Source organism: Dunckerocampus dactyliophorus, chromosome 2, assembly GCF_027744805.1.
Source record: "Dunckerocampus dactyliophorus isolate RoL2022-P2 chromosome 2, RoL_Ddac_1.1, whole genome shotgun sequence".
In the NCBI taxonomy this organism is placed as follows: domain Eukaryota; kingdom Metazoa; phylum Chordata; class Actinopteri; order Syngnathiformes; family Syngnathidae; genus Dunckerocampus; species Dunckerocampus dactyliophorus.
The window spans coordinates 28,826,769-28,852,779 of NC_072820.1; the positions used below are offsets into that span (position 1 = coordinate 28,826,769).

Below are 26,011 nucleotides of genomic sequence, written 5' to 3' on the forward strand. Positions count from 1 at the left end.
ATCAATATAAAGCAAACACTGTGGTGGTTTGGTCTGGAACCTGGCGTGTGTGAATATCTTGTTTTGCCTAAAACACAATTATAATAGGTCTGCTTTCATGGACAACTAAATTGAAAAAAGTATTCACATTTCCGAGGCTGAAATAAAAGGAAATTTACATTTTTAAATTAAAAAAATTAAATGACCAAAATTGTTTTCCTCCCACATTCCAAAAACATGCATGTTAGGTTAACTGGAGACTCAATTAATTAAGTTAATTGTCAACAGTTAATTGTCCATAGGTATGAATGTGAGTGTGAATGGTTGTTTGTCTATATGTGCCCTGCCATTGGCTTGGGTGGCCACCAGTCCAGGGTGTACCCCGCCTGTCGTCAGCTGGGATAGGCTCCAGCATACCCCTGTGACCCTAATGAGGAGAAGCGGCATAGAAAATAGATGGATGGAAATTCCCAAATAGTTTTTGATTAATTGTTGCAGCTCTCATATATATATGTAATGAGAAAAAGTTGAAATGCTAAAACTAATAATGTAACCCCCCCCCCCCTCCAGAGGCGCACATATGCTACTTTAACAGGTCGGATGGTTTAAGGGTATTCATCACTCAGTGGGTGCACACGTACCCCCAACAATCATCCAAATTGAGTTTACCCCCCCATCCAAAATGATCCTCCTCCACTGGGTTATTATTATTAATATATTTAGATTGCTCATTCACATCCCATAATCCCATAATCCCCCTCTCCAGATTGAGAACACCTTAAGGACGCAATGTGATTATGATTAAATGATGATGTCACAGATTAGACGGGGCTCGTTTTATGTTTGCGTTGGTAGTACTGTATATAGTTATTTAACTAGCAGCTAGTACGGCATGCAGCCTGTATGCATGGAGGGCAAACTCCGCAAAAATGGACCACATGCCACTCACTACTTTATGGCAGGACTGTACCACTTATGATTCAGGGGCAGGGGGGTTCGGTTACAAACAGCAAAAACAGAAAAATGACTTCAACAGACGTCAAAGACTTGTTTAGTTACATCTTTGAGTTTCTTTTTGCACTCATATGCTGACAGGCCACTTCCTGGTTTAAGACAAAGGCGTAATATTATGGGCAGTGTTGGACAAACCTCTTGAAAAAAAAATTAGCTATATTTACTATTTACTTCAACTGAATTAGTTACAAAATTACTCCTACATAAACGTAATTAAGTTATTATACATAAACTGACATAAACGTAAGTTATTATTGGGTTACTGAAAAACCTTTACATATCTAAACCAATTCAGATTTTGCTTTGTAATGGCATGTGCCGCTGAGGGATGTTTCCTGATATTAAGGCAGAGGGCTGAACTTGTGATTCGCAATTCTCTATCAAAATGCAAGGGGGGGGGGGGTTTCCTTAGCGTTTGCAACTACAACGCTCATAGACTATAGTCTAGTCACTCTATCATGGTTTTTCAAAAAATGTATAATAAACGATGGCTGTTTCGTGGTTGACGATGGTATTAGTCAAAAAATTGTGAAAGACAAGTTATATGTAGTATTCTGGCCACTAGGCATTAATAATGACACTAAATATTGATACATGACATGCCATTACGGTCACACTGCATATAGTCAGCTATAGCATGTCTGACATGACAGAGTGAAAAGAAGTTATCCTATGCGATGTGGAAGTGGTAAGTTTTTAACGCTTTCCCCACTCTGTTTGAAACCCTATCTTAAATTTAGAATGAATAAATTGGAGGCTAACTAGTTAGCTCGCAAGCATGCTACTGCTTAAGGACGTGGTCGTGTCATGTCCCTGCAGTGATCCCTTAGGCTGTGCATTAGCAATGTGGTGTAAACAGAATAGTCGGAGTGTAAAGGTGACAAGGTGTTATTTCCTGTCCACAGGGCACTAACAATGGTAAAATTTTAAAAACCCTATTTAGAAAGTCAAACATGTTATGAAACTATTCAATTTAACATTGAATCCTAGTTCACGAATATTCACTTACTGTGGTCGGGTCGCAATAGGCGAGGGACGACTGTATTGCTATTTAGCTTCCTGAACAACAGGTGTGTCCAAACATTTTCCACCAAGCACTACATAGTGAAAACTGAGAGGATGCGTGGCCCATTTTTACATTTTGTAGATATACTAAGAAGTTTCAAGACAAAACTGCTTTCAGCTTTGTGCTTTGGCTGAAAAAGTATAGTATTAGTCTGAAAGTTGGTATTTGCTCTTTTTTCCATTTTGCAGTTTTTAATATTCAAAATATTTCAACTTTGTACTTACATACTCTTCGAAAATGTTCATATTATGATTTTATTCCCATACTATTTTGCTTTATTCCCATAATGTAATTTCCCTAACTTTCTAGTATTTTGTTGTTTCTTATATGACACTTTTAAAAGATAATTGAAAACATTTCTAAATTCATTTTAAACATCTTTAATATTTCAACTCTATGCTACTAAAATTACATTTTTTCTCATATTACGAGTTTATTCTCATAAAATTGAGAAGGAGGTAAAGGAGGTGTCACGAGATGAGAATTTAGCCATGTATTAGCCACACCACTGTATAAAGCCGCAGGGTTCAAAGTTCAAGAAAACAGTGGGTTATACACCAGAATTTACGTGAATGAAAATAACAGTTACTCCAGACCATTTTTTAGTTTTGGGCCAGGGAGAACGTCTCCATAGGTGCTCAAATGGCACAAACAGAAAATAAGTTCCTTTCAAGTACTGTTTGCAAAGTTCATAAAGATGACCATAGGACATTATCAGTAAAGAGCAAAAATTGGACTCCATTATTTAGATACTAGATTACTCAAGTGTGAAAATAAAGCCCTTTGTCTGCATTTCTATCCATACTTGCGCTGACATCTGCAAATTAGCTGTGCGACCAACAAAATGCCAACTTAAACATGAACGTAATATGAAGGCAAGAGGAGAAGCACTGACCTCGATGTTACGCCTTTTATTTTGAACACCCACAGCACTTCCCGCGGCTGATCTGTTTTTTTCTTCAGAAAACGACCTCCACTTTGTCCACAGACGGTTATTTTTGTTGTTTTATTTCATATATAGACGCTTTCTGTAATCAAATGTGAGTGCAAACAAACAACAGCAATACAAACATGATAACCAGAAACAACTGGATTATTAAAACGACGACTTGACTCACTCTACGAAGTGAGCAGCTAAGAGTAACCTCATGGACAACATTAAAAAAAAAAAAAAAAAAAAGGAAGGAGAAAAGGAAAAAACAAACAAAAAAAAACATGCCGCCATGTGCACTTCCAAATGTGATGGTGTGTGGGGTGCGTTGGGGTGGGTAGGTGAGGAAGCCCCCTCCCAGACACTCCACCACTCAAAAACGTCCAACCAATGATACCATACTCGTCCCTTCCCATCCCAAAGACGTCCATCCTCTTCTCAGTTATGATCATCATCACCATGACAACACAAAGACAAAGAGAGCCAATCAGAGTCCAGAGGTCATTCGCGGTGGGCATGGTGGGGGCGGGATCAGTCAGTGTCACTAAAAGACTGTCCATGTCCTCATGCAGCGTGGCCTGCAAGGGTGGCACATCACATACAGTACGTGCACGGGTGGGTAGTATTGATGCTGCTTCGGGTGTGCGTGTGTGAAGTTGGGGAGGGGGCTTAAAGGGGAAAGGGTCAGGACCACCCCCCACAAAAAAAAAAAGTCCAGGAGAAGAACTGAATGTCTTTATCCACCATCTTCTCTTCACCATTATTCACAACACACACACACACCTCATGTCATTTAAAGTCAGGAGTCAACATAAAAAAACAGCATAAATGGTAAAAATCATCTCTACCATCACAATGCTTCAGTTCATAAAATCTTGACATTCTCTGCCCCCCCCCCCCACCCACTACTTACTTTGAGACGTGTGTGTGTGTGTTATCCCCACTGCTTCAAAAATACACACACACACACACACACAACCAACATACACAAGTCCCCCCTTTTAAGTGGAGAAAGAACATAGCGCAATGGAGAGACACACTCCTCGTCCTTCTCCCTCGGATGCACTCGAGTACAAGGAGGGGATGCGGGTGGTTGCCATGGCTACCAGGGGTCTTCCAGCTCGCCAGCACACTAGGTGGGTAAAAAGAGACGGGGAGAAGGGAAGTTATTTATTTTTGCTCAGCTACTACTTGCAAAAGCGGGGAAACCAGAAGCTCTGATCAGGACTCACCTTGCATCATGAGGGCACCTGTCGGGTCTAAAAAAACATTTGGTAGTGTACGCAACTGCGGCATTATTTATATTTGATTGTGTTATGTGTTATTTACTAACCCTGCACATCAATAGATGATAAGGACGGTGATGGAGATGATGATTGGCGATGATTAAAGGCAGATTTCAGTGAGAGACACAAACACACACACACACACAAACGGACATAGCACAACACCTGTATCTCAAGTTATTTTTATTTGTATACCTTTGCAAGACTGATTTGGCCCCATGTAACCACACACACGCACTCAAAACACAAACATACAGTGTTGAGCATTACATAAGTGGATAGGATGTCATAATAAATGCTAGTTTGTCAGCCATTATTATGTGAAATATTATTCCCACTAAAACTTCAAGATGGTAATTATTATTACTTTTTTTTTTTTTTTTACCTCAAAATAAAAACCTAAACGTGCTGTGGAAAACACCCACCTACCCCACAGACACACAATAGCTGTTCAAAACAAACTCAGATTGTTACTACCAGTTATTAAATAGAACACTCTCAGCATCAAAGACTGGTCATCTGCTCACTGGTCACTCACACACAACCATTCATACAAACACATACCCATGACACACAAGTTCGAAGTTTAAAAAGTTCAAGAAAATCTTGTTCCGAGAGTCCCCTCTTTCTCCCGTCTGTTGGACAGGTGCGGGGTAGGAGGACGCTGGAGTTCATTGGGTGGTACAGGGAGTGTGCAGGGCGGGGCAGGGTCGGGGGCGGGGGTGCAAGGTGGGTACCAGCCAGACAGAGAATACTGTTACGCCAAGGCTCTATTTTGCATTACAGCTTCAGCCGGTGTGGTCCTGTTGAAAAAATGGCTGATGGGAGTCTGAGCGGAGGCGCTGTATGTAAGGCGTTGACAGGCCGGCGTTGTTCAAATCGCGATGGGGTGAAGAAGGTGTGTGTGTCTGTTCAAGTTCTGTGATGGAGAAGACGGGAAGGGGGGAGAGGGGTATCTGTCAAGACATTTGGCGGTGGAGGGGAAGGGGATGGTAGAAGGAAGGGCTGCTCAGTCAAAAGGAGGGATCTGACTCAGGAGCGAGTGCATCCTGGCAGGCCTCAGACCCTGCGGCGATGGGTGAGGGCGGGGGCGAGCGGGGAGAGGCGGATTGCTCCCAGTTATCATCATTGTCGTTGCCGTCGGCGCCTTCCTCAGATGTATTCCCTTCCTTGGGATGCAGCTGGTAGGTGCCTAGGGACTCGTCCAGCACCGCTCGATACTGCCCCCGGTGATGCAGACGGAACTGCCGCAGCGCCTCCAACAGATGAGCCGCCGTGCTACCTCCCTCCTCACTCTCCTCCTCTCCCCCCGCACAGGCCTGAGGTGATACGCCAGGGGTCAGACTGTGCGGGCACGCGCCACAGACACACACATTCACAAACATCTAGTGCACACTAGCGTGACAGAATCAGGGGCATTTGTGCAGCCGCTGCAACGCCACGCCAGCGCTGCCTCTGAGCCTGGGACCCTCAACCTTTCGCCATATTTGCTCAAAGAGGAGGACTGCCAGTCAATACTAGACTGACTTGCCAAAATACACACAGAGCCTTCAAAGCTACTGAAAGCCTTCACTGCTACTTCTCTTTGGCCACACTTGATTGACATAACTTTGCCGTTTCTATGATTTTTGTCAGACAAAGCACACATTCAATGCTGTCCAACATGGAACATGAGTTTAGTGAATACGAACACACACACACACGCACAGAGTGGGCTGGTGGAGGTGTGTGTGTGTGTGTGTGTGTGTGTGCGCTATTGTGAGTGGGATGGATGGCTGAAACGAAAGGGAATAAAAAAAAAAAAAAGGTGGACTTACCCCTTCTTCTTCTTTGTGAGGGTTCAACTTGTTGTACACTGCCTCAATCACGCTGCGTCTGCAACACACACACCAGCTCCATTAGCAACAAGACACAGCTAGACTGTACACACTTGTGGCTTACCACCTGTGTATTGATTCGTGTGTGCTTACTTGCTCGCCAGGCCGCCACCTGGTGGAAGATTGGAGATGTTGTCTGTGGCGATGCTCCTCAGCACAGACAGCAGGTCAGGGGTTCCGGCCTCACCGCAGTTTGCAAGAAGCTCTGGAAAGACAAAGAGAAAACAGATTAGGGTGGTGTGTTGCCATAACCTGTTGAGGTGAAGGGTAGTTGTCTCTGACCCTCAACGCGGGCCTCCAGGTATTTGTCTAATTCCTCCTCTTTCTTTACAGCCTCCTCTGAGATCTTAGGAGTGCCGGGTAAACACACCAAGACGACACTCATGTTGTCTCTGCTACCCTGCAGAGTGACGGGCGACACAGCAAAAACACTATCGCATTTACACAGTTGGGAATGATGCAAAACACAACCAATAGTATGCGTATTTTACACCGCAAAATTAAAACAAAGCTCTGGACAATTTAACCAGTAAAAGGCTGAGGTTCGCTTTGAACTATTAGCATGTTGTTGATGCAAACAAGTCCTACTCCTTAAGGTTTGCAGGGCAGCAGATGTATTGACGTGCTAAATTTGGCAGGAATTGGAACCTCACTCCATTTACTGTCAAGCAGTCAGTGCCAGCATTAGACAGGGACATGTGAAGGAGCTTACCTTGTGCAAGCAGGTATCCACCACCGAGTTACAAACTTTCTCCAGGTCGTCGCACACCAGAAGTCGCGAGCGCACAAACTCACACAGCTCCTCGTTGGACATGACATCCCAGATCCCGTCGCACGCGAGCACCACAAACTCATCGTCTTCAGTGGCCCGCTCCAGCACGCACACTTCAGGCTCCGGGCTCACCAGCTGCTCCGTGGGGCCCTTACCATCCACACATTTGTAGTCATAGTCCCCCAGGGCCCGGGATACGGCCAGGGAGCCGTTTACCCTCTGGATCATGACCGAGCCACCGGCCTTCTGGATTCGCTCCTTTTCTCGGGGGTTGCAGGGCTTGTGGTCCTGGGTGGAGAAGCCCACTTTGCTGTCTCGGCTCAGCACAGCCCGAGAGTCTCCGCAGTTAATGAAGTAGAGATGGGTAGGGCTGAGCAGCACGCAAACGGCTGTCGATCCACTGCGGTCCAAGCCCTGCCGCAGGTCGGCGAAGCTGCGCATGTACTCGTCAATTTTCAGGAAACCCGCGCGGATGCCGTCCTTCACGCCCTCCACGGAGCCGGCCCCAGACCCAAACTCTGCTCCCCCCGACAGGATGTGTTCCAGCAGGTGGCCGGAACAGTAGTTGGCCACTCGGGAGCCTGCATGGCCGTCATAGACGGCAAAGAAGGACCAGTCGGTGAGTCCATGGGGGAGGCCTACCACGGCTGTGTGGGCATCCTCCATCTCCACCCGCCAGCCCTGCATGGAGCTCAGTCCGTAGCGAAGGCCGTTGCCTTCGCCGTGGGCACTGTGCTTCTCAGTCTTCGGCTTGTCCAGGAACGCACCCATTGCAGCCTACAGCTGAAGAGCAATCAAGGACAGAGATGAGTTACCTTAACAAAACAATGACTGCATCACGTGTTAAACTGCTTAATGCCTGAATCATTACACAAGTTTACATTCAAACAACCCTTCTATAAATCATCTCTGTTTTTGTGTGTGTGTGTCAGCAGTTCAGTGGGACAAAACTTGGAGTGCTTTTAATGACTTAACGCACAGTGAGAGCCAGAGTTCCTGACAACAAGACAAGGATCGCAGGAGGAGGAAGCGCAGAGTGGAGGATTACACTGTGTCTGTAAAGCGTCTTGCCCCACACAGGCAGCTAATACCATTAGTGAACCTGGCGGGAAATACGGCGTCACACTGTAGCGTCAGCAGAGTGAAAGTTCCACCTGTCAGGTAGTGAGTTGGGATGGAATCTGGGGGGCGGGGAGGGTTACCATATTAGGATGAATATGAGACTTCAATGAATATCGGACAACGCCTATTTTTCAAGACTCGTTTGTGTTGTGGCTGACTGGTGTGTGTCCCACCTAGCCTTTGAGCACGAACAAATGAAGCCTGCTCGAATGAGAGTCGAAACCTGAACGAAAGACAACAAAAGACCTGTTGTGATCGATTGAATGCCCTGAGAACACAATGACCTAGATGAATGAGAATATTCACAGGAATAAATCCCTGATTGATAAACGTACTTGGATAAACTCACTGACCAGTGACATTGCTCATCTCCCGGAGCAGCCGTTAGTATGTAATAATAATAAAAATAATAATTATAACCGTGATAATTTTGGTCACAATATTCATGATATGAAGTTTTCATATTCATTACATCCTGAATGTGCACTAGGCAAGCGCTGCAGCACTCATGTGACCATGGAATCAATATAAAAAAGCAAAACAAATCAGATGCATGCTCAGATAGTGATTTCCTGCTCATTTATTACTTCCCACACGGCATGGCCGGCATGTGCCCAAAAAAGGCTGCAAAGGAGTGACTACAACTGCTTTCAGAGGAATGTGTGTGTGTGTGTGTGTGTGTGTGTGTGTGTGTGTGAGGGGGGGGTGTCATTGTCAACGTGTGAGGAGGAGACACGCTATTAATACATCGGACCGGTTTGAATTTCATGTGCAGGGTGGGACAGTGGGCGATGCTGTGCACACTCCTGTTGGCCTGTGTGTGACGTAATTGTTGAACGAGAACCCCCCACCCTCCTCAAATCCCAGCTGCCACCGAGACGTCGCCTACATCTGTCTGCTGTCCTGAGAAAGTGCGCCTGCAAGTGTGTGTGTGTTATATGTGTGTGCGTGTGAGAAGCGAGAGCGTAGAAATCTGGTATGTGCACCAGCAGTGCTTCTGGCTAAAAATAAAATAAACAAGTTGTCATCGCCTAGCAACCACCCACCCTGCAGTGCAAACATCCAGGCTTAGCTTCATTCAGCAACACCCCCCCCCCCCCCCCCCCACACACACACACACACTTGCATGGAAGAGAGAAGGAAGAGGAATTGCATCATCCCGCCTTTAAAACAAACACACAAAAAAAAACAACATACACCTTAACAAACCAACTGCTTAGTTCCTCAGAACATCACCCACAATGTGATCATGGCTGAAAACCAACACCCCCAAAACCAAAAGCTCAATTCTCAGACGCACGTGTCTGCCAAAAGTCACTGAAGTACAAGGTTGGGAGGGGATTACATAACGCTGTGGAGAGGCTGCTCGAGAAGAGCACTCAAGCGCGCGTGCACACACACAAACAAAGAAACAAGATAAATTCCAGGCTTTTTGATGGCTAATTTCTTGGGCTTTCAACTTCTACACGGCAACTACCACCTTTGTCATGTGGCTGACTGCTAGCATCACAGGGTTATGGAGAGAGTACTACGGCTGTTATGCTCACAGAAGCCACAATCAACTTTACTTGCTGGTGCCTGAAGCCCCTCCCACTTACCCAAATCAATCCCCATGACACAATGTGCATCCTAACCCCCACACGCTACGATAGGCTCGTAACACGACAATTTAAAGAAGCACAGTCGTTGACATTTTAGACCAGGGCTTCCCAACCACCGGACCATCACTGCACCTGAAAGTTTCCCGCGGCCCGGTTCAGCCCCACCCACGGACCATGGACATGCACAGTTAAAGTACTATACTATATTTTTTCACGTTTTCACGTATTTTTTCACATATATTTCACGTTTTTCTTTCATCTCATATTTGGTCCTAAATGTGTGGGTACTATGTGGGAATGCATAAAGGTAAGATTTGATGTTATTGAGTGCTAATGTGTTGATATTGGCAAGCAACTAATCTTTCCCCCGGAGATTGCAACCACCACACTCAGGCCAGACTTGGTGCTATGGTCCCCTTCATTAAAAGGTGGTCATCATAGAGCTCATAGTCCTATGGGAGGATTCCATCCAGGAGGCCTGCCTACGAACAAAAGAAACTGTAATACACAGACCTGGCAGCAAATACACAACAACGAGGATGGAAGTCCAAGGTATAGCCAGCTCAAATAGGATGCAGAGGTTTTGTGGCTTCCTCTACCATCAGGCTCATGAGAGACCTTGGCATTCATGGACACGCTCTGCGACAGACAATAAGATTGGTCTCTAAAGTGGCCGAAAGAAGCAGCCAATGGCTATGGATCAAGACTCCCCCCCGCACTACTCTACTCAAGATTGGGCATGGGACACAGGCTCAAGCTTGATCACTCTGTAATTGGCCTCCTTTGATGAGGGTGTCTACTGTTGAAAGGCCAAAACACCCACTAAAAAGTACACTACTGACGGTGTGTCCCAAAATTTACATCCTTCCCATGGCTGAGATGAAGTTCCCACGCCACTCAACATTCACACCTCATGTTACCACCATCTGTTGGCACAAATGACAGTTTCCATCAAGTTGTGTATTTACAAACAGCATATTTGTTGGTGCACAACCTAAAGTTAATTCAGGTTAGCACACTGCCTGTTATAAAACCACAAAAACAAACTCCAGGCTAGCACTGGTGGATGGTGGGACTGTAATAATGTTGGGCTCTTAATTTGATGTTGTTCCTGTCTTAGTTTTACACAAGACATAATAAATAAGATAAACGAGATCGCTACATCTCGCCCCCAGAGCGTTGAAATTTGTGGGAACACAAGCCAGTCTGTGGGTCCGAAAAGGTTTGCGGCCACTGTTTTACATGACTTACGTTGAGTACAATTGTGACAGTAATTGTTGAGAAATTTAGGTGGAGATTCTTATTTTGAAACATTCCCATAAAACATTCCCATAAAAATAAAAACAATAATCACATGCACACGCGTCATGGCCACTTACACAAATTAGGCAATGACATCTTCCGCCCTGCCACAGTTAGAATGCAGCCCTGTGGGGAACAGGTGCAAAACGGACCCCGGCTTGGGTTGCACATTTTTGCAACCGCAAAAACTAAAATGTCAAAAGACTGTCAAGTGTAATGCACTGTCCTGTCCAGCCTTTAAGGCAGATAGAATTGTAGATCTAAATGCGGGGATAAGTGGGGGACAAAAAAAAAAAAAAAAAAAAAAAAGGGACAAGAGACAAGGACAACAGCAGCAACAACAATTGTGACAACAAGAACAGAACAACAGAAACATACAGAACGACATCAGCAAATAAATGTCTGTGACAACTATAAAGACCCTGACAGAAAGGACAAAATAATATCAACAACCACAATGACAATGCTGCATTGAAACAGTCACGCATAATAGTAGTCTTGAAATGATGAACTATGATAGTGATCACAATGACAATGCTGCATTGAAACAGTCACACATAATAGTAGTCTTGAAATGATGAACTATGATAGTGATCACAATGACAATACTGCATTGAAACAGTCACACATAATAGTAGTCATGAAATGATGAACTATGATAGTGATCACAATGACAATACTGCATTGAAACAGTCACGCATAATAGTAGTAATGAAATGATGAACTATGAAAGTGATCACAATGACAATACTGCATTGAAACAGTCACACATAATTGTAGTCATGAAATGATGAACTATGATAGTGAACAGAATGACTAACTGTAATGCACATCATTGTAAAAAAAAACAAACTATAATCATACTGCTGCTATCACCGTCGCTGTAATAAAACCAACAACATAATAACACCCTGGTTAACTCAGTGAGTAATGTGGAGAAGTACGTATGTACTGTGAGTGTGCAGGTACAGTATCTCTGTATGTGGGGAAGTCTTCATATATATAAAGGTGCAAGAATGTGTGGGCGTGTAATTGTCACTGAGAATGCATGAAAGGAAAGGGGCTGCTATGCACTAGAATTTTTACCAGCAGACACCCACAATGACGAGTTTCAAAATCCAAAACCTTGACAAACTAATTGCAAATGCTGTTTAATGAAAATGGAACTAGTCTCCTCAAGAAATGCAACAACTGGAATAACAAGTTCTCAAGAAAATACAGTGTGTTCGCTCTTTACAAACTTAAAATGGGGTATTTTTGGATACCTCCTCACCGAAATCCGACCAGAACTCAGCTCATGGAAGTGGGGAAGTGTGGGGTAAGTCACTGTTGACATACTATACTGGTGATGGGGATGTCATACAACTTCATGTCAGAAATCCGATCTACCCCTTTAATGTGAGCTATTTTTTTATGACACCTATTTTATTACCACTATTAGACAGGATGTGCATTGCTCTTATTTTGAAGGCTAGAAGTGTGATTTCCTTTGAAAATGTGTTTTGACTGTTGCTAAGTGAGACAGCTGTGCCTCTTAAAGACGTGGCTGTCCCTATTTCACACACAACTTGCACAAAGTCAACGGACAACCTAAATGCCGGGTTACATTAACAAGTACTAAAGCACAACTCATACAGCGTGACTCATACGAGTGGCACACACACAGCCACATTAGCCATGCTCTGCTAAACTAAACCAACCCTGCTAGCTAACACTTGCTATTGCTGTACGTGAGCTCATGCTTGTTGACAAGTAAGAGTTTCAAAGTTTTTTTCACCGACTTAACCGATGTTTCCGGTTACTGCCCCGACATGTTTAGTTCAGGTGTGGGCTGGTTAACTTTTGTAAGGACATGCCGCTATGAGTGAGCGGTCTGCTGTGGAAATATTTCCCCACACCGCCGTTCCTTCTCCTCATGGTCACAGCATTTCATTAACACACTATCAATTTCTACGAGATTATGCATTTAAACAGTAGATTCTGTTTTTATTGGCCAATTCCGCCATTCCGTTAATGCAGAAATCATAGGGCCCTAAGAGAGGCTCCATGGAAGGTGGGGAAGTGTGGAGGCGAGGGGAAAGGAGCCTCCAGCTGCCCTGGAATGTTGCTTGGAAGCCAACCAGAGCAGCAAGGTTTTCAGCCTGGAGCACGCCCAGCGAGGCTCCATGGATGACAGGAAAGTGCAGCGGAACAAAGAGCTTCATGCAGCCTGGAAATGGTGTGTGGAGCCCGGCCATAACGGTGAGATGTTCCGCCTGGTGCATGCCTAGTTCACAACCGGATGTATCATTTTTTTGGATGTGAAATTTTTTGGCGCTCACCCAAATCACTGTGTTTTATTTATTTTTTGTAGAGAATGTAGTTGTGGTGACCCTGAAGGAGTAAAATCTCGACACCCGTGGAGGACGACGAAATATCTGAATGTGCGTTGGCCGCACTAATTACGGGGGTAGGCATGGGCCCGGCTACTGGTTTCAAGGCATACCACGGTATGAAAAAGTCACGGTTTCAAAACCACTAAAATTGTGCATCATACCGTTTCAACGATATGAGAGAAAGACAAGGTTGGGCGCAGCCACTACGTGGAAATACTTTGTCACGTCCTGTGTTGTCCTCGCAGTAGGAACTGGGCTTTGGCGTGTTGCCAAAAGTACTTTCCTGGTGATACGCTGGTATGGCCGCGTTGACATATTACTCACATCGAGGATCACCAAATGTGGAGATGTGATTCAGAATGGGACAGAAGTGGAGGATAAGTCGTACAATCCGTTTATTCTCCACTGAGCAACAAGCAACAACCACTTAAAGGGCCAATGACATGATTTATCTTTGCTTAAATGTTCTATATTGTTTGTAATTATGTTCTATGTTCGTTTTTTCAAAGCAAACGGTAAATTCGTAATAATTCCGTTTATAGTTCGTGGCGGGAGAAATGTTCACTGACCACCGCAGAAAAGGGTCATTTCCGGAAGTGACGTTGGCGAAGGCGCAGCTCTCATCTTAAGCAGAGTAAACAAACATGAGAGAATGGACAACGTTAACTGTGATTATAGCAAAGATTTGAGTGATGTCAACAGTTTGAGGAAGTAAAAACATCTGGAGACGAAATAGAGAACTTGCAGAACAAGGAGTTAAGCCTTATATATTCAAACCACCGACGATGGGATAGCATGTCGGATGCAGAGGTGTCCGATGACAAAGACATGGAGATGAAGATTGGTCGGCTTCAAACACAAAATGGTAAGTGTAAATTACCTTGGAGTTGCTTATTCTTCAATTATTGTTTTAAAACTGCTTCTTAACCCTTTCAGCGCCAAAGTCGCAAAATAACAACAAGCAACATTGGTTAACAAGCCATTTCTGCAAATATGCTTCCTCGTGTAAGTCATACTTACATGAGATGCCGGACATCTGTAACTTCCATCTGGGGAGGCGGGGCGCGCAAAGACATTTCTGTCCCCCAATAGGGACATGACAGAAAATAATGTAACATTATGAGTTTTAAATTATTTATGTTGTGACTTTCTTGAGACACATTTTTTTTTAAACTAAGAAACTATTTGTGTTGTGACTTGAGTTGCAGGATTAGCCACAGTTCACGGCATTGAGAACTGCATTTGATTTATTATTTATTTAGAACAAATTCTGTTATTGTCATTTATTTTAAATACCTGTGTTCCGCTTTTATCGTGTTACATAGTTTAAAAATGGCTGTTTTTACTTGAATTTTTTCTCCAATCAATAAAGCTACTGCAAAATAACACATTTAAGAGCTGTAATTATAATACTGTCAAACCGTGATAGCTTACCATACCGTCACAATTTCATACCGAGCCAAGTGTGGGGTGCACATGTGTCGCACGACATACATAAGAGTCCGCAAGTAAGACTTACAAAAAAATTTATATTTTGCCCACATCTGACACAAGCAAAACGTATGACAGACACACGTTGGCCTTATGGACGATGCTCAAAGACGTACGAAGTGCGTAAGTTTGTCTTGCAACCTGAAAAAAAAAACATAAGCAGAGTTTGTCTGACATGGCAAAAAACCTGTGCTGCCAGTCCACAGCTTGAAAATCAGCACGTCACACGCTCTCCCTCCATGTGTTTCTTGCGTTTTTTGAAAAAATGCTTTAACAAGGTATGGAAATCGAAATGTAGAATGAACATAGGAGCAGTTTGGAAGTATGCTAAAACGTAGAATGAAAGTAAGAGTAGTTTAGAAACTGAGCACAACACGACCTGAACAAACGACCTCGAAGATGGTTACCAAGCACTCTACGAGCTGAGCCATGCAACTTCTGGAGACTCAGCAGAATGTGGGTATTAGTAATGTTTGCCAAATAATTCCTGCTTTGCTGCACTGCTCTGTAAATAGTTGTTAATATTACATATTTGTAATGTAATTAGTTTTTGTCATTCCATGCAATATTGGTAGTTGCCCTGTGTGTATTTACTTATGTTATCTCTTCTATTCATCTGACACCATGACTATAGTTCGTCTTCTGTGCAGTTATTCCCCTTCCCTTCAGATTGAAATGTGACTAACAAACAACTGAGTACTCCATCCACTTTGTGTACTGCTTGTTAGTACTAGGTATGATGGAGCCTACTCCAGCAGGCTTTGTGCAAAAAGTGGGATAAGTTGTGGACGGGCATAACAACATTCTGTCATTGTTAAAGTGGTGGTTTGAAGTCGCAATCAGATATCAATGTTATCAAAAAATCAAAATTTACTGTCTCCTCAGTTCGACAATCGGCCATGATTAGTTGTGGCAATTATTATAAGACAGTAACATCCGTCTGATGTAGTAACTTTATTTATAGTACTATATAAAGTAGTTCAAAGCTGAGCTTGATACTGTAATTGAACTTGTGCCCTCTGGGTTGAGAACCAAGTACTCTACCAGCTGAGCTATGCAGCATCAGTAGATACAAAACAATGGGCATAGTAGTAGGGTGCGCTAGGCCTGGGCAATAAACCGAAAATTTACCATTACCAAAATTTACTACAATGATCAACATCATTTTGCCCAGTCTTTTTTGTCTATTTTGACTGTGTGTGCTGGTATGCTATGTTCATTCCCCTTTAAGACGAGGTACAGTGTGTGTAGTCGCGTGACTCCACCCATCCAGCCTAAGCAAGAAGGGAAACAGACGATGAGGGGACAGGTGATGGTTCAAATGAAGAAGTGGCTGTACAGTGTCAGTATTTCACTACAAAATAGACTGTGCGAGTAGAAAAAATAAAAAGGGAGGACCCGTGCTACTACGTTTTTCAAACCCTTTCATTCACATTTTGCTCCTGAAATAAGTCCATACAAAGTGAATCAAAGTAGAGGAACATTTTGGCACATCGGTATATAAATATATTTTTATTTTCTTGGCTCACATCGGGAACTCGCCTTGACGCGCGATGACATCTCAGCCGTACCAGCTGCACTTGCTGATGTAGCTAACTAGCTATGTTATCAGTTGGACACTGGAGCGCTGCTGGAAAGACGACTGCTCTCTGTGACGAACTATAGTGCTTTCTCACTCATGCGCTAAAAATACTTTTTTCCCCCTGTTTTTATTCATTGTAACGCCGCTCCGAATGATACACAAACGCTTGACTTGAAATATATGGATTTTTAAAGCTTTGAAAAAAAACAAAAAACATGTACATCATGACCAACTAGAGAAAACAATTTCGACTGTCAAAATTGTGTGTGAATGCGTGAAATGCAGAAGCTTAACTGTAATGTTGTAGAATGGTTGAATTTTGAAATGTAGAATGACTGTAGGAATATTTTGGCTGATGAGCTGAAGCTGTACTGAAATGCTGTCAAAATGTATGAATGTTGAAATGTAGAATGTAGAAATATTTTAGAAGATGAGCTGAAGCCGAACTGAACTGAAAGTACATTTAATATAGCCAAAAGATAGAGAATAACGTATCAAATCGTTTTTAAGGGACGAAGGCTGCGTTACTTGAAGGAATGGGAGAATCTCCCCGCTTTTTAGTTTAAAATATAGATGTTCTGCGAGCCTCTTCATCTGCTTTGTACACTATGTATGCTGTGCCAATGTAGTCTGCTACGTACGAGATGTGAGTGGTAAGATGGCCTCTCTGTGGCTTCAGCGGCTCGCACGGACACGTGCGACGTATGAGCTATCCAGATTCTTTTAGTACAGATCAGTGGTTAACATGCTAACACCTAGCATGATAATGCTAAGTGATGATATATGTGTCTACCTACCTAACTAAAATGGAGTATCAAGTCTGTGTAAACAAAACTGCACTTGAATAAACAATTAACAGGAGGGTTTAACATATAGCAAACAACACACAACATTGTGCACCATTTTCTTTAGGGATGTCCCAATTCACATTTTTTGGCTTCCTTTTATAGTCTTGTCGATCCGATACCAATCCTTTTTAAAAATAATTAAAAATTAATAAGCGTTGGTTACAAACATTAATTTGTTGAATTAAATATTGTTATGAAAATAGTTCGTCAAAGCATTAAAAATAATGCAACCAAAGTATTTCTGAATTTACTTTTTTGTTACACAGCATGACCAACAATAGTGTTTGGCTTTTGGAACAAACCTCTGTGAGTCAGGTAAGATCACTTTGGAAAAAATCGGCATGCAAAATACTTTTAGGGTAGGACTAATCATTTGACATGGTTATAGGTCAATTTGTGGTGTCAACTTTCGGTCTTCTGACTTTTTTTTTTTTTTTTTTTTACAAACTCTCTTCAGCTCAATAGTTATGTGTAAACAACCAGCAGTTAGAGTAGCACATCCTATGCGAGCAGTGGCGGAGCCAGACATTTTTCATTGGGGTGGCCAAGGTGAGACCATTACTCACATAGGAGTGGCAATAAGCCGATACCTGAAATGTCTAGATGGCCAATAGTGTGGCCGGAGAGTGACCAAGGGTGGCCACAGCCACCAAATAGCTCCACCACTGTGTGCGAGCTCCCCGCCCAAGGACACAGCAGTCCAGGCACAGTGAGGGCAAACTACTGCTGAAGCTACGGAGCCGAATATCCGATGCCCAATGTGAAACTAACTTCACCACGGTACACCACGGACATGTCTGCATGGTGGTTTTGCGTTTTCTATTTCTTGCGGGTGCCGGGAATCGAGTGGCAACAAGCTCTGCAGTGCATTACCACACCTACCATGTTGAAGTTGTGGCCCACGATTACGAACGTGATACTGCAACCGGATTGGCCTGATCTCGTGGTGGAAGACAATATTATCTGATCTTCAAAATACAGCGGATTGGCAGCCGATCCCGACCCTGAAGATTGGATCGGGACATCCCTAATTTTGTTTATATTTACTTTGCCGACCAAACGCTGCAGTAAGCGCTGACTGTTGGGACAAAGGCTCCGCTGCCCGCGGCACTTCCATCGGTATTTTTTTCCCAGGTGGGAAAACTGTCGGTGATCTGTGTTCAGGCGCTCACCTTGTTCATTCTGTTTAAAACCAAAATATTCCCACCGTGGGGCTGTGGCATTCACCTCGGAAACCATCGCTTCTGTGCCTTCATTTAAGTTAGCCTATGCTGGCTCACAAGGCTAACTTGCTGCTAGCACTCTGTAGCCACTCACTAGTAGCCCCGCCTCCACAAAGAGGCTGAATGAGAGGAGGGTTCACTCTCTCCGTTAATTCCACTATAGAATCAATGCACACAGACAGATGCAGAGTGAACCCCCTTGTCATCTGGCTTGTGTGGTGTCGAGAGACGAGGAAATGAAACACGCATGCATGCACGTGTCAATTTATCGAGGCTGGCATAATTATTGACTTTTTTTATCATGCGATTATAGATTTATTGATTATTGTAACAGGCTTAATGCACTATAAATCAAAAGTACTCGTATTACAGTATGCTTGTTTATACTTTAATATTTTGAGCCATTATACATCAGCGCAGTTCATCACACCCTTTTCTTGCCTGCCTCAAAAATCTGGTTAAGTTACAGCTAATGCAGGGCTTCTATTGAGGCCAATGTAGCAGAAATGAAACGCTTATGCCCTCTACAGCCATCAAGCCACTGAAAGCATTTTGGTTCCAGCCAACTTTGCAAGGCCTTCGCTCGCACGACTGCACAGCTGTTAGCATATACCAAAGTCACCTCGCACAACTCTCCATGTTTTATCAACATCTTTCGTCCTTGCACAATGGCAGTATCTGGCCAGCACAAGGTACAGTATACATGCCCAACCCTGAGTGACGTCATAGAAGTCTAACCTGTGCACTTCATAGCAATATGTAATATATACACAAATTCATTTGTAAAAAAAAAAACAAAAAACACAGCTGCTACAGCTGTGTCCTACAGCACGCTCTGCTAAACTAAGCTAACCTCGCTAGCTTCCATTAATGCTCCGTAACAGAGGAGTTTCCAAGGTTTCATGTCGCCGCCATTTCGACATGTTGAGTAGTGTTTGTGATGAGATTCCTCCACGATTGAACATGTCTGCATTATAGATCAACCGACATGGGTGTTTCAGGACCGTTACCAATTAGTAGTAGTTAAGGACCGATAACAGATATTTGGAGCAGATATTCATTTGCAGTATAAGTGTAAACATTTCCGTAAACTTGGTTTAACTGCCTAAAGAAGGTTTAAAAAAACAAATAGAAAAAATAGCTCCAGAAGAACATGGAGTTCCTAGACACAGAAGCATCTCTTAGAAGTGAAATAAAAACTTTAATAAATATCTCCCTGAAATGTTTCCACAGTAAATAAAGTAACATTTATATATACGTTTAGAGCAGGCGAGCTAATGTTATGCTAAAAGCAAGTCAGCCTTCATCTTAGCGTTCTTCCCTGCAACAAAACAATACTGAATTGAAGTTCTTACTCTCTCTCACAATCACACACACAGGCTTCTACAATCACGGAATGTTTCACATTGACATTACCAACAGCATTGTTTCAAGTGATTCACAGACATATCGGGAGGTACTACGAGCTAGCAAAGCTGCCGCGTGTGTTTACTCCGCTCTGAACGTTAAGTTATTGTAGTAGTCGTGAGACTTTCACACAAACGAACACTATTCTCCACAACACATACTTTCTCCCCATTGCTAATATATAGACTGCTGAGATTTTGACAAAGCCAGACCGGCGAACTAATGTTATGGTAAGCTAGCTAACCAGCCTCCACCTTGGCATGCTTCCCTCCAATAAAACAAGTGAATTGAGTCGAGTTGTTCACACTCTCTCTCAGTCACACACATGCTTTAATTATCACGGATTGTTTCAACTGTTTACATTATGAGCAGCCTTCTTTCAAGTAATTCACAGACATGTCAGGAGGTACTCTGAGCTAGCGCTAATGTTTACTCGGCTCTCATGTTATTCTGCTGCTCACTGTAACGTTAGTAGTAGTTGTGAGATGTAGAGAACTGGGATGTTTATTACAATTTCGAGAGAGTTTTCTGTGTTTACTTTGACATGTGCGTTTGCTCTCAGTTCTCCACACAAGAAAACTTGCCTCTCGCCGTGTGTGTGTGTGTGTGTGTGTGTGTGTGTATGTGTGTGGACAGCGTCCGCTTCAGATTAGCTCTGCCACTAACGCATGCAGCGGCTTGCATAACCAATCAGATGGCGCAGTGGGTGGAGCAATGCTGGAGACAGCAGCTGAAGGAAAGAGAGAGAGAGAGAGAGAGAGAGACGCAGCTGCATCTGAGCTGAAATAAACCAGTTATTGGACTGATTTCTTGATATCGGCCCTGTTGGATTTGAATAAAGGCCAATACCATTATATGTTAATATTCCAAATATTGGCCCTGATTATCGGTCGACTAGTAGTCTACATGGTGGTGTTGCGTTTTCTTCTTCTTGTGGGTGGCAGGAGTCGAGTGCCAACCAGCTTTGAGGCGCATTAAGGCACCTACCATGTTGGAGTGTGGCACAGGGTTATGAACGTGATACGGCAACCGGATCATCCCGATCCTGAAGATCAGATCGGGACATCCCTAGTATTAGTGTCCCGATACAACTTTTTCACTTTTGATCCTATACTGACATTGCAGCGTTGAATATCGGCAGATATCTATATCACGTCGATATCAGCATGAATCATACTTAACTTTCTTTACTCATTTTGTAGTGTGGAATGTTAGAATAGGGTTACTCAAGTGGCATTACTCAAATAGAGAACCATAATCAGCAACAGTAGGTATAAGAAAAAGTGACCTATTTAGTTTTGTAAGCATCTGGGGTATAGTTGTATATACAATGCACTGGCGGCTAGGCATAATATAGCGAGGATCCAGGTCATCAATTAAATAGATAGATACTTTATTCATCTCCAAAAGAAATTCACATTTCCAGCAGCTCTGCAAAAACGTCATAATAAACTTCAACACTAAAATTTAAAATAAAACTAACAAGGCAAGATAGGAGAGAGAACAAAAATAAAAAATAGAATAAGAATAAAATACGGAACACACACTTAAAATCACCTTCATTTAGACAAAAACATATTTGACCTAATTTTTCCAAAGAACATATCACTGGTCAAACTAACAGAGGATGAGACACATTCTTTAAGGAGACATTGGCTGTGAGGTCGGGTACATGGGTGGAGCTCTAGCAGGACTTCCAGCAGCACGTAGGTGGGTTGCAAGCGAGACAGCAGCCAGCAAACCCGGTGTCTTCCATCACTGATGAAGGATGGTCATCTAATTGTATGAATTCAGTTATTTTTCGGGTTATTTGCTTAGCCTTCTGTCAGGCACATATGGGTGGGTGTTGGCTGTGTGAGCTGCTGTTTGACTGATGATCACATCGTGACTCTCAAAAACTCACCATACTCCGTCAAGTGTTCTTCAATAAAGTGTTCTTCACACACGTATTAAATTGAAAGCTTTTTAACATGCTAACCCGGCGAGATATTTTCTGTGCCATGTTTTGCAGGGTGCAAAATTGATATCACGCTTACAAACGACAGGTAAGTCTATGAAACAGGTTTTATTTTTTCTCAAATTCCGTTTTATTTTTTTCTAAATTCTGCTTTTTCCATTTAATTTTTTTTAAATTCCATTTTTTTAACATTTTACACTTATTTTGCCAGCATAGTGTGTGTGCTTTTAGGGTTAGTGAATAAAAAGGCCATTAATTAAATGCAAAAATCCTTACATTTATTGATGCAACACATCACTGGCTAATTTTGCCCCGTAATTCAGACATGAATGTAGCCTGGCTAATTTTTCTAATGGGATGTCAATCTACGCACAATTTGCTACAAAATTCAACAAACTGTAATGCCCGTGCTTGTGATTAAGGAAGATGTAGTCACAGATGTAATTCCAACTGCATTATGAAGATATAAAATGACACCCTTATTTTGTTTACAAAATTAGACGAGATGTGACAAACAGCACTCTTATTTTGAAGGCTGCAAGTGTGTTCTGTGTGTGTTGAGAATGTCTGTCGACCGTTAAGACGGGCTGGGTGCAAGAATAAATGTGCCTCTCATCTTTTTTCCCCCACTCAGAGCTTTAACGTCATACATTAAAGCGGTAAAACACAACATTGTGAAAACACTCACCCAGCCTCAGTTACACACACACAGCCGCACTAGCACACACGGCTAAACTAAGTTAACTCCGCTAGCTTCCATTCACCTTCTGTAAGAGAAGTTTCGGCCAACTTTCACTGGTGCTTTAGGTCACAATTTTGACATGTTTAGTTCGGGAGGGGGCGGTTTAATGTTTGTGATGAGATTGCGCTACAATTGAGTGGGCCACTGGGGAACTACTTCCCCACAGCAATGTTCCTTCTCCTCACAATGACATAATTTCATTCACATTATGTCAATTTCCGTGAGATTCCGTGTTTACCAGTAAATTCTGTTTTTATTGGACAATTACGCGATTCTATTAACGTGGAAATCATAGGGCCCCATCAGTCCCACACGGCAGACGTGATTGTTTTGGGTTTGGCATGCATGCGCAGTGTGAAGCAAAAGAAAGTGGGCGGGAGATGCTCGCTACAGGATGCATGCTACAAAGTACGAGCCAGAGATGATCAGTTTTTGTGATCAGCGTTGAAAGGCACTTATCGGCCTATGGTGATCACATGCTTTTTCACGGAAATCGGACGATTTTGATAGGTGGCCATTCGATCAGAGCATCCCTAATAATAAAGTAGTAAACCCAGCTTCAGCCTTGTGTGTTTTTATCGCTCTCCCTCTGTTGTGTTGAAAAGCCGCATGGCGTGGGGAAGGAGTGATCTGCTCAGTTTTTCAGTGGAGCAGGACAGTGATAGTAATCTGCAGCTGAAATTAAATAATTGATTAATTGTATTTAACGTTTAAACCCGACTTTACTCACGACCGACAGGAGCTAGTCATCTTTTCTGTTATAGCTAATGACTTCTTGTCGTTCTGTGGGAGGTTCCCGTGTAACACTGCTTCAAATGCATGATGAGGTGTATTAAACTTCCTCGGTTTTGTGCCACCACGGGAAACTTGTGCATGACAAGTTCTAGTTTTGCACTCAGCTGCAACATCTTTTTCAGACTTTAATAACGAAAAACACACACGGCCGACATCACTCCTACTTCTTGCGTAACAAGTTGGCACATGCTTGTGTGATCATGGGGGCTCTATCCGGTCGCTGCTGGATAGACACGCTGGGGCTAAGTCTGGAATGGACTGCTTATATCGGAGTGTGAATATCAGAAATTTTAGATGCAGGCCGATATAATCACATACTCTTTTTTTTTTTCCCCTGATATCGGCTCGTTCATATTAATATCGGATCGGGACACCCCTAACGTGCATCATCATTCACAGTAGCGATGCCAATGCTCAAACTTCCGGCTGTTCTCTTAAACGACAAATATTGTCACGTTTTAATCTTGCGAGTGACACCTCCATTATCTAATGCCCAATGTCCAAGTGGCGAGGGACCAAGGCCCCTGTTTTGTGTTGCTTTTCAGGTTTTTATGGCTACGTTTAGCTTACCATCACATATTTCAGCTTCATAGTGACTAACAACAAAATGTACTGTACTCTTACATAACACTATTTCTGGACTTGAACAGTACACAATAAAAGTTGTTGAATGATTGGCTGGCAGTTGTCAAATTTGGACAGAATATTGGGAATCAATCGGGCACTTTGGTCTTCCAAATAAAAGTCGAGCAGCATTTTGTTTTAATTTAACGTCTATATTCATTTTTTTAATTTCCTCCTGTCTACTTCCGTTTGGCTCTTTATGTCTATATTTGAAAAGAAAAGTTTTCTTTAAAACCCTATTTTTAGGGGGTTTGTTTGTTTAATTGGATTCATGTCATTTCAGTTCATGTTATATTAGTATTAGGTTTTTTTTGCATATATGCTTGTGGATTGACCGACTAAGAAAAACCTTTGACTCATTGAAGCTTCTTTGTGGAGCTTTAAGATTCGTGTTTGAGTATGACTGATTTATAAAAAAATGTCTGACCAAAATCCTGCTCAGTTCTGTCCAAATTGTGTTAATAGTAATAACATTAGCATTCAGAACAACAACAGAACCACAATGTTAAACAACGACCACAGCTTATTATCTCTCTGAGAGTGTATCTAATATTGTCCTGGTAGTGTAATTTGTTGTGTGTGTACTAGCTAGTGTAATCTCAGCAAGGCTAAGCCAAGTTGCTAACCACTGAGAAGCCAATGACAATTTTAACTGTCATTAGCGCGGAGCCGCCTCGTTATAACCCTATATTGGCTCACTTGGGAGGGAGGACCAGCAGTGAAGCACAACAAGAGGTGGAGGTGGTCATAGTGGTGGGGGTCAAGTCGATTTGTGCCACAACTATTAATACGTTAGTTCAAAGGGGCTTTAATTTACAAAAAAAAAAAGCGTCGTTCTGTTTATGACGGAGCCGAGTTCACTTGGAAACTTCTGGCAATCGCTTTGGGCTTTTTATTCTACAGACACCAGGACAAGGCATGGCTGCCTTGGCCGCCAACACAAGAAGGTTTAGCAAGCAGGTGGCGACTAAAAGATTTTTTTTTTTAATACAAATATTAAAATAGCTGTCCACATGCTGAATAAACTGCATAACACCTTGAGAATGAGCCAAACTACGAGGAAATGCCCCATTGCTCGAGTGTTGACAGAAGCTAATGTTGGCTGGCTAGCTAGCGTGGTAATGCTAACGTCATACCCTAGCCTGTCAAACTCCAGCTCCAGTGCGCGCGCGCGCACGCACACACACACACTTACTTTAGCATACTACTTACGTTTTCCCGTCGTTCGGATCCAATCTTGATGATCCTCTTGGCGTCTCCGTTGGTGTGAAGGTGTGATCTCCGGAGCTAACGTTAGCTAGCTAGCCAAGTTGTGTTTCCTTATTTGACCAACAAAAAATAACTGGAGATTGGCCTCAGATGAGCGGCGTTAAGTCCTCTCTCGGTGGTTCCCTGCTTGGATGGCCTTGATTTTTACGCATGTTTGACGCCACTTCTGTCCCCTTACATTAAACGCAGACGATTCCGGTCGTTGGAGAAGTCAAACGAGGGCAGTGAGAGGTGGCTAATATTATACAAGAGTGGCAAATCTAGCACTTTCCTCCATTGAGAGGCCACACAGCTTTCCTTCGACTTTGGGTGCTGAACAAGAGGAGGTGTTATTTTGGGTGCATGCTCGCTGATTGGTCACAACCCAGAGGCTAGACGCCGGCTAATTTGCTGCCTTTTTTGTCAATTAGCTCAAAGTGACGCACCGATTGGTCTATTACTGACGTTTATGTGACGCGCTGGGTCGCGCTCAACAACTACACCTGCGTACGCCGGAGAGGTGGAGGCAAATAGGCGTGAGCCTCGATTGTCAAACGTCAGATCTCCCGAGGGTGCGTTTTGAAAGTGGCCTCAAAGGTAAAGTATACGCACACTCAAAAAGAATCACGAAACGTCTCGGTTTGGGAGCTTGGATGCTTAAAAGTTGTTAATATCGCCACTACTGAGCGCTAGTGATCTGTGTAAACGGAAGGTCCTGACACTGGAAATTAAAGGGATAGTTCAGATTTTTTGACATGAAGTTGTATGA

General features: G+C 43.0%; 1 protein-coding gene across 2 annotated transcripts; it reads right to left on the minus strand.

Moving 5' to 3' along the window:
• Positions 1–757: 757 nt before the first annotated feature.
• Positions 758–25,581, minus strand: ppm1bb (protein phosphatase, Mg2+/Mn2+ dependent, 1Bb). 2 transcript variants are annotated; one of them, XM_054767414.1, is made up of 6 exons: positions 25,207–25,581; positions 6,866–7,708; positions 6,436–6,553; positions 6,247–6,358; positions 6,094–6,151; positions 758–4,122 (listed from the first exon to the last, which is right to left on the minus strand). In XM_054767414.1, the coding sequence occupies exons 2-6, from the start codon at positions 7,694–7,696 to the stop codon at positions 4,093–4,095; spliced, it is 1,149 nt and encodes a 382-aa protein (XP_054623389.1). In that variant the 5' UTR covers positions 7,697–7,708; positions 25,207–25,581; the 3' UTR covers positions 758–4,092. The 2 variants fall into 2 exon arrangements, with proteins under 2 accessions (XP_054623389.1, XP_054623388.1); XM_054767413.1 differs by lacking the exon at positions 758–4,122 and adding an exon at positions 4,563–5,595.
• Between the last annotated feature and the right edge of the window lie 430 nt (positions 25,582–26,011).

What these genes read in the sequence shown, in the direction of transcription:
- ppm1bb (XM_054767413.1), bottom strand. Translation starts at nt 7,696, where the DNA reads ATGGGTGCGTTCCTGGACAAGCCGAAGACTGAGAAGCACAGTGCCCAC. An exon ending in TGGATACCTGCTTGCACAAG is followed by an intron (nt 6,554 to 6,865) that starts GTAAGCTCCTTC and finishes GTCACTCTGCAG; the next exon opens with GGTAGCAGAGACAACATGAG. An exon ending in CCTGGAGGCCCGCGTTGAGG is followed by an intron (nt 6,359 to 6,435) that starts GTCAGAGACAAC and finishes TTGTCTTTCCAG; the next exon opens with AGCTTCTTGCAAACTGCGGT.